The 9,544-nt window shown below is 46.0% G+C and overlaps 1 protein-coding gene across 1 annotated transcript; it reads right to left on the reverse strand.

Moving 5' to 3' along the window:
• Positions 1-584: 584 nt before the first annotated feature.
• Positions 585-3,812, reverse strand: SS18L2 (SS18 like 2). Its single transcript, XM_083165669.1, has 3 exons — positions 3,648-3,812; positions 1,640-1,716; positions 585-1,017 (listed from the first exon to the last, which is right to left on the reverse strand). Exons 1-3 carry the CDS (start codon positions 3,714-3,716, stop codon positions 930-932), a joined length of 234 nt encoding a protein of 77 aa, XP_083021795.1. The 5' UTR covers positions 3,717-3,812; the 3' UTR covers positions 585-929.
• Positions 3,813-9,544: the final 5,732 nt, after the last annotated feature.

Consider the following 9,544-nt stretch of genomic DNA (forward strand, 5'->3'; position numbering starts at 1 on the left):
TTATAATGGCACAAGACCGACGCGACCGACACGATTTCAATGTTTAAATATTTTAACATTGAAGCCTATGGAGAAATTGCGTCCATCGCGTCGGTCGCGTCGTGTGCCATGTTAATGCACACGACGCGATGGACCTGATTTTTCACACACGATGGACGCGATCCTCATCGTGGGCGCCGCCAAAATACACAAGTACCCAAAGCTTTCTTCAGCTTAGAGGCAGAGAGAGATGCTAATTGGTGAAAAATAAAATGATGCCATGTGCGGGTGTAAGTCCAAATCCAGTATAGCATTCGCTATTTGCGGCCTTATTTTGGGTACCACAATAACCTGAGTTTGCAGCACAATTGCTCAGCAGCGGCAAATATTACAAAACCCTCTAATGAAGACGGAGGTGCACATACTTTCCCATGTGATGGGCCGCGATGGCCAGTTGGGGTTTCCTACCTGTGCTAGACTTTGGTATTAACATAGAAGGGTGGAGGGAAGTTATGTGAAAGGCATCATCCATCTCCCTACAGACACATACATTCATCTAAGTCCTGGTGAGAGGTCTAGAACATAGAAACACTGACAGTCACCGGTTGAGAGGGTCAGAATTTTATTTGACGTATTTAAAAGGAACTTCTAGGTAACGCAGGCTTATCTCTGACCGCTTGCCATAAATTAATGCCTCATAATTGGAAAAATGACAATCAAGAACCTCCCTACCCCATCTTTTCACAAGGAAAATGAGTTTCCAGTACAACATCAGTATCTGGTGCCACCTGGTGGACACAGCTGCAATATAACCAGCATCACAAACGTTGAGATCTTGAAAGGTGACAATTCTTCAGTGTCCAGGCAGATTTATCATTATGAGAACACAGAATTACTCGCCTGGTCAGGCTATAAATAATGTAATAACATACAGGTATACGAGTACACACTCAGGGTGTTGGTTGAGGGGGGTCTGCAGGGCTGGAATCTGCTATTGTCGCCAAATAGATCAGATTTCTGTGCAAAACTTGCTGGTACCTGAAAAGCAGTAAATACAGGTTAGTACAGGTAAATTGTGTATGGGATATTACTGTATCAAAGGTTTTACTAAGCCTTGTGGAGACAACTTCTATGGCCTGGTACAGCAGCATTAAATGACCAGGTCACTAAGTGGCTGTGGCACTGCTTATTCCATAAATCATCCCCATGACCCCCACATTCACACTGACATCCTGTCATTTTATACATCACAGACAGAACCTAGCAGCTATGGGGATTATATATATGGCATGGGTCCTCAAACTGCGGCCCTCCAGATGTGGTGAAACTACAAATCCCAGCATGCCTTGCCACCGTTTTAACACTCCCTTATAGCAAAACTGGCAAGGCATGTTGGGATTTGTAGTTTCACCACATCTGGAGGGCCTCAGTTTGAGGACCCATGATATATGGCATTAGCAGTGCCTGAGTGACTTGTGCTGTGGGACCTGTCCCAGCATGAGTGGCCTATGATTGGTGCAGGAGCTGCAGTGTGATGCGAGGGGACGCTTACAGGGAACAAGAATGGCATTAGCAATGTCTCAGTGACTTGTGCTGCGATGCCCGTCCCAGCGTGAGTGCCTACAGGGGGCAGAAATGCTGCAGTATGACTGACACTTACAGGGAACATTCTGCGGCTCGGCCCTTGCTCTGATATTCTACAATGCAGCGAATCAGTTGATCATTTTCTTCCAGCAACTGAAAACAGAAGATGTGACATGAGATTGCAGCACACAATGTACACACCCCGCACAGTAACGTTCCCAAACACTCTAACAGACCAGGTTTTAGTAATATCCCTGCTTGTGCAACAAGTCAAAAAATCAAAATAGCTGAAGTACATGAGGTGGAAGTTGGCTGTTTAGATGTCCAGCTTCTTATTTAGGAAATTTACTTTTACAAGGATTAATGGGGCAGATGTATTAAGCTTTAACAAGAGATAAATGCAAGTGTGATGGAGGAGAGATAAACGTCCAGCCAATCACCTGCTAACTGGCATGTAAAAGTATTTTTGTCACAAGGGTGACGAAGGAAGAACAAAAGAGGTTTTTGGGGCACGCTTGTAAATAATGATGAATGAAATATATTAAAATTTGACTTTTATTAGAGAACTAATACTAAAATAGCAGTACGTGTGACAAAATAAATAACTTTCAATATTAATGTTGAATATAGTACATACAAAAGTAATGGTCACAAATGAACTTTTGGTGGCGAAAATAATTGGAGTGTGTACACTCTGTGAGAAAGTACACAGGAATCCTTCAATGGTTCGGGCAAATAGGCAGCTCAAGAACAATGTTTTACACAGAGGTGTACATGACGCATGACACTGCCCCCCCCCCCCCTCCCTTTTTTTTTTTTTTTTTTAACAGGCTGTGTTTGAAAAAAAAGTCAGTAAGGACCTGATTGGCTGGACGTTTATCTCTCCTGATCACCCTTGGATTTATCTCTTGTTAAGGCTATATACATCTGCCCCAATGAGTCTTGGCCCACACATTTGACACCAGAAATCAACACAGGGGGGGGTCACTTACATATGACCCACTTGCAATTTCTTTTGACCAATAAGGATTTGGGCAAAAAGAGTGCGGAAGTTATTTTGATTAAGTAGCCACTTTAGTCCCTATTTCTGCCCAAATCCTTTTTGGTCAAAAGAAATTGCATATTTATTTATTAACAGCTTCTATAGCGCATACATATTCCGCAGCGCTTTACAGAGAACATTTGAACATTCACATCAATATCTATATTCTATAATCTATATTCCCTACAACATGTGCATGCGCACACACAGACATTCTAGGGTTAATTTTGTTAGGAGTCAAATAACCTACCAGTATATATTTGGGAATGTGAGAAGAAACCCATGCACGTATGGGGAGAATGTACAAACTCCACACCGTTAGAGCCATGGTGGGAATCAAACCCATGACCTCAGTGCTGTGAGGCAGTAAAGCTAACCATCACCATCCGTACTGCCCCAATATATAAATGACCTCCCCTGTGTGGGTTTCAAGTGTACATTTTTTTTTTGGTCCAATAATGTTTAACCCTTGCAGGACCCCAGCTACTTATTAAAAATGATTAAATCTGGTACCTATGTCCATTTTATGCCCAAATCCTTGTTGGTCAAAGTCAGTTGCAGGTGGGTCATATGTAAGTGACACCCCCCCCCCCCCCCCTGTGTGGGTTTCAAGTGTAATATTCTTTGACCAACGCTGTTTAACCACTGTAGGACCCCAGCTTATTAAAAATAATTAAATCTGGGACCTATGCCCTCTATAGTGTCCTATTTCTGACCAATACCTTGTGGGTCATATGTGAGTGACCCCCGTGTTGATTTCTGGTGTCAAACATATGGCCCAAAACTTATTAACCCTTGTAAAAGTGAATGTCCTGAATAAGAACCTAAATAAAGTCCCCTGCGCTCAAGCCTGGCTATCCATAGTGCCCGGACTGCTAGCATGACCCTAGTACCGTAGTCAGGATCCCCTGGTGAGAAGTGGGGGAGGGTCTGCTCCCGGGTGTGATGGATGGGGAGACGGGGGTGTTCTCCAGGGTGCGATTGGGGGGAGGGGGTGATGGGACACTCGGCATCTCCCAGGGGTGATGACCCGGCCTCTTACCCGCTGCACGTTGTCCTCCGGGACTCGGCAGCGGCCTCGCAGCCTCTCGGGCACGAACACCACCGACATCTCCTCGGCAACTCTTGAACGCGTAACCGGGAATCACACACTCAGCCTACTTGAGACGTCACTGCTGCGCGGCTGCTAGCGATGAGCCCATAGCCGGAAGTGGCGTCAGGTGAGGGCGGAAGTTGCTCTGTGCCCTTATAGCAGCTTTATCTCTGTGCTCGGATCTGGGTTTGCTATCTACCTACCTCACATATTCAGGTTGCAATGTCCCCAGCTCACTCTCCCCGATACAATATAGTATTTACCCGGTGCATGATGGGAACTAGCATGCACTGCTGATAACACCCTGCACTACAGGCCCCAAGCTGCCTATAGCTGCAGCCTACACCTCCTTCTGCACTACATGCTTCAGCATGCCCTATAGCTGCAGCCGGCACCTCCTTCTGCACTACAAGCCTCAGCATGGCCTAGAGCTGGAGCCTGCATCATCCCAGCATGCCCTAGAGCTGCAGCCTGCCCTGTACGTTGTACCTCCTTCTGCACAAGCCTTAGCATGCCCTATAACTGCAGCCTGCACCTCCTTCTGCACTACAAGCCTCAGCATGCCATAGAGCTGCAGCCTGCAAGACCCCAGCTTGTCCCTCCTTCTGCACTACAAGCCTCAGCATGCCCTAGAGCTGCAGCCTGCATCACCCCATCATTTCTTATAGCTGCGGGCAGCCTACACCACCCCAGCATTCCCTATAACTGCAGCCCACACCTCCCTCTGCACTACAAGCCTCAGCATGCCTTATCTCTGCAGCCTGCACCTCTCCTTCTGCATTACAAGCTTCAGCATGCCCTATAGCTGCAACCTTCACCACCCCAGCATTCCCTATAGTTGCAGCCTGCATCTCCCTCTGAACAAGCCTCAGCGTGCTTTATAACTGCAGCCTGCACTATAAGCCTCAGCATGCCTTATGGCTGCAGCCGGCACCTCCCTCTGCACTTCAAGCCTCAGCATGCCCTAGAGCTGCAGCCGGCACCTCCCTCTGCACTACAAGCCTCTGCAGGCCGTATAGCTGCAGCCTGTGCCACCCCAGCATTCCCTATAGTTGCAGCCTGCATCTCTCTCTGTACTACAAGCCTCAGCAGGCCCTATAGCTGCAGCCAGTACCTCCCTCTCTTTATCACCCCTTTGCATAACACACTGGTCTCTGGGTATTAGGGTCACATAGCTGTTATGAGACTACACATACCAGTATAGCTGAGGGATTGGTAACTGCACCATTATGACCTGGGTGAAAACATGGGCCATACAGCACACACATACACATCAACAGTGTAAGGCAGGAATGAGACATTTTCAGCCCTCCAGCTGTTGTTTAACTACACATCCTAGCATGCCCTGCTAGTTTTTCTATTTGGCAATGCTAACCTGTTGCAGGGCATGCTGGGGTGTGTAGTTCAACAACAGCTGGAGAGCCAAAGATTCCCCATCCCTGGTGTAAAGAAACCAGGGATGGCTACAGCTGGGTTCTGCATCAGTTGCTGGGCCAATAAACATAACCTTAGTATCACTCCATATGAGGCCGCAGTTTATTGGAATTATTGTAGAGAAAGCATCAGCACTGCATCTATCCCCCATCACTTGGGCCAGCACTGATCACTCCAATGTGAGATTGCACAGAAACCCATTGATCGCCAACACTCCACAGCCATCAGGGGAAGAGGGATCTCTGCAATGGTCGTCCCTACAGTTGCTATTCACACAAATTAAAGCACAAATTCCTGCCCCGCTTCGTTTACAATCCCTGCACCTGATTCAGAGATGGCCGCAACTAATATTTTCGCAGTTGGTTGTTCCTAACGCACATATAATATTAGTGAAAATAAATAGTGCTAAATTTAGCACTATTTATTTTCACTAATATTATACTTTCTAGCACTTCACTTTTTAACCTCTAGCTCCTGCTTCTTTCTTATTAACACACTTTTATAGCTTAGTTTTTCACTTGTGTGCTGCCCTGGGGTGACTGGTTTATGCTGGCCTTTCTGGGTTTCCACACCCCAGATTCAAACCTAGTATTAGGGACCCACCAGAAATGAGGTCACCGTGAAGCTGGTTGGTGGCCAAATATTTCTTGGCCAATGAATATACCAAGAACTTCTATTATTGATTGATAATATGGAGTGTGCATCTGCACCACGTTTTTCTTTGCAGAACTACAAGTCCCAGTATGATAACACCTCATGTATATCAGGTGTGCATTCTAAGATCGACCCCCCCACCCAGACAGGAACACAGGTGTGCTTATTACTCAGACACATTTTAAAATACTTAGGTGAAGCTAATTATTTCTGCAAGACCTGGAAAATATGAAAACAAGACGTGATGATCCAGTTTGAGAACCTTTGTCTAGGGGTTATTACAATGATGAAGAGATGCTAATGCTGGCCACACATCAGACCAACTTTCATCCAACTAGTTGGTTGGATGGAGTAATAATCTGGTACTGGACAGGAGCAAATGACAAAGAGCAATTTGCTCACAAACACAGGAAAATGCACAAGAACATTCAGTGAAATTATTTAAATCAAAACAGATACAACTACATTATTTTGTCCGAGCGACAGGTTTTGTCCATTTCCAGATTTTCAGTACAAATTACATTCTCTCCCATCCAGTACCAGATTTTTATTCCATTCAACCAACTAGTTGGATGAACGTTTGTCTGATGTGTAGCCAGCATAAGCTATTCAAAACCACCTGGTATTTAGGAAAGGCACAAAGTAAGGATGGCCATCATTGCAATTTATGGCAATTCTGCAACTGGCCATTGATAGTGCTAAACTATGCAATGGCTGACAATCGATATTTTTACATGTCGATGGTCATCCATTGTGTTTGATTGGCATGTGGGCCAATCAAAACACAGGGCGGTACTTTCCGGTTGTCGGGAGGCGGAGATATGCTCTGTGTCCCGGCACTTTATATAAAAAAAAAAAAAAACCATCATTTTGTTGTTCCATCGATTGAGGGAAACCATCTGGTTCTCCACCCATCGATGGCAAAAGTATTCAACATCAGCCATGAACCATCAATGATTTCAAATCATCGATGGTCAATGGCCATCCCTAGCAAAAGGGAGTATTACTAGGGAGTTTTCCATAGTTATGCTGTTTTACACACGGTGAGATTTGACATTAGATTTTGACTATAATCAAAAATCGCATGCAGATCATATGCCGATCTCACAGGTTTTTTACCTTGCGATCCCGATGCGTGCTCCCGTGACAGCACAGATCGAAACCCAGATAGACAGAGCAGCAATGACTATATAGTGCAAATCTAATGCAGATTGTATGAATTGTATGTAAATAATACAGAGATAGCAAAGATTGCAGAGCAATCAAATCTTTAGTCGAGTAGCAAGGTAACCTCACCGTGTGTACACACCATAAGGTGCAGCACTGCAAAACTGTGCTCTGTGTAAATATTCCAATGCATTCAAATCTCTAACCCACCAATTTATATATATTTTAGCACTTGCACCTGCACCCTCACAGGTGTTGGATTAAGGAGGAGTTCCTCAAACTCTGACATTACAGTCCAGATTTTGAGAATAGCCATCTGGACACAAGAAATGGTTAAATCAAATTGACCGAGACACTATGTCACCTGTGCTAAAAAAGTTCTATCCTTATAACCTGAACTATAATGACTGTTTAAAGCTTACCAAAGTTCTGCCAACTCCCAGCCATGCCTAAACAGATGAGGATTTTGCTAATCAACCCCAATGGCCAAATTGCAGAAATTGACACGGCAACATTTCGAATACCGACTTTAATACCCCACCCCTATACTCTCTGAACAAACCCACGGTAGTAAAGGCCACCCCTTGGGAGACACGCAACACTTTGTACTTACCTGAACGGAAGACACAAAAACCTTCATATTGGTTTAATTGAACGTTTATTCTGCAGCAGAATAAAAACCTTTAGTTTGCAGGGTATTCCAAAAGAATTACAATGTTGCTCTTTGTACAAAAAAAAAAAAATATATAGACCCAGACAATGCCTGATCCTTTGTCCAAAGATGCCACACAGACTCCACAAAAAAAAAAAAAAAAAAAAAAAAAAAAAAGGTACTCTTTACCTAGAACGGCGCCCACGATTGAAATCGCGGGATCGCGGGTAAAATCGCGGCAATCGCGGTAATCGCGGGTAAATCGCGGGTACATCAAAATCGGGTACCCGCGATTACCGCGATTTTCCCATAGGGAACAATGTTAAAAAGGCAGATTGACCGCGATTTTAGCGTTAAATGCCTCAATGCCCGCGATTTTTACATAGGAAACAATGTTAAATGGGCCACAGAGCCCTAATAGTCCCCCTGAATTGTTAAATGGCCCCCACAATTTTTAACGCCACCCCACGATCAACGTGAACCCGAAGCGTGGCGAGCGCAGCGAGCCCGCGAGGGGCGGCGGTACGCGTCCTACGACCTTTTCATGCCCTACTATCCACGTCGGCGTGGAGTTGAGAATAGAATAGTGTGGCGAGCGCAGCGAGCCACCGAGCCCGAAGCGTGGCGAGCGCAGCGAGCCCCGCGAGGGGACGCGGATACCTTCACAGGTAAACGCGTCCCTCCGCGGGCTTCACAGGTGTCCGCGTCGCCACGGACACCTGTGAAGCCCGCGAGGGGACGCGTTTACCTGTGAAGGTATCCGCGTCCCCTCGCGGGGCTCGCTGCGCTCGCCACGCTTCGGGCTCGGTGGCTCGCTGCGCTCGCCACACTATTCTATTCTCAACTCCACGCCGACGTGGATAGTAGGGCATGAAAAGGTCGTAGGACGCGTACCGCTGCGCTCGCCACGCTTCGGGTTCACGTTGATCGTGGGGTGGCGTTAAAAATTTTGGGGGCCATTTAAGACTTCAGGGGGACTATTTGGGCTCTGTGGCCCATTTAACATTGTTTCCTATGTCAAAATCGCGGTCATTGAGGCATTTAACGGTAAAATCGCGGTCAATCTGCCTTTTAACATTGTTCCCTATGGGAAATCGCGGGCATCGCGTCGCGGGCATCGCGGGTACATTTATGGCCGGCCGCGACGCGACCGACGCGATTTTTCAGGTTTAACATGGTTTTCAATGGGAAAATCGCGGGCATCGCGTCGGTCGCGTCGCGGGTAGCCATAAATGTACCCGCGATGCCCGCGACGGGCGCCGTTCTAGGTAAAGAGTACCAAAAAAAAAAATTCTGGCATCAGCTACAACAGGTTGTGCATTGCAGGCATCACAACTTTCCTTTGTACACACTCCAGTCCTCCCAGTCTAATGATTATGTTACGGCACCAAAATTCCTGTTTCATCCGCTCAACAAATCAAAACATTTAAACTGTGCAACAAAACGTTGGGACAACAAAGATGCATTAGCTTGTTACTGTAACGTTAACACCAACATTGATTGTGCTGGAGTCCGCAACATATCGCCCCACTAGGTGCAGAGACGCCAACATGGCACTCTGTACCTCATGCCTCATTAATACCTTTAGCTGCTAGTCTGCTTTATTGGTCCAGCACGAATGGCTACGCCATTGCATTACTAAGAAAGGTCAGAAATAAAACAAATACTGACAAAGACCCTGTATGTCACCTATATATAATCTGTTGGAACCCGCGCCTCCAATTGGTGTAGGCAGCAACATCCGCCTGTTATCAGCCAATGTAGTTGTATCGTCCTTCAGTAGTGATACACAATGCAAGGACGAGGAAAGATTTGGGGGTATCTGGAAGAGTTCTGATCACTAGTTGTCACCCTGTGTTTAAGTACAAGCGCTCATATATAACCTAAGTTCTCAAGTGCGTCATCTTGGCATTTGTACGTACAACTACCCCAGCTTAAA

This window comes from Crinia signifera, chromosome 11 (assembly GCF_055691185.1).
Source record: "Crinia signifera chromosome 11, ASM5569118v1, whole genome shotgun sequence".
Classification (NCBI taxonomy): Eukaryota; Metazoa; Chordata; class Amphibia; order Anura; family Myobatrachidae; genus Crinia; species Crinia signifera.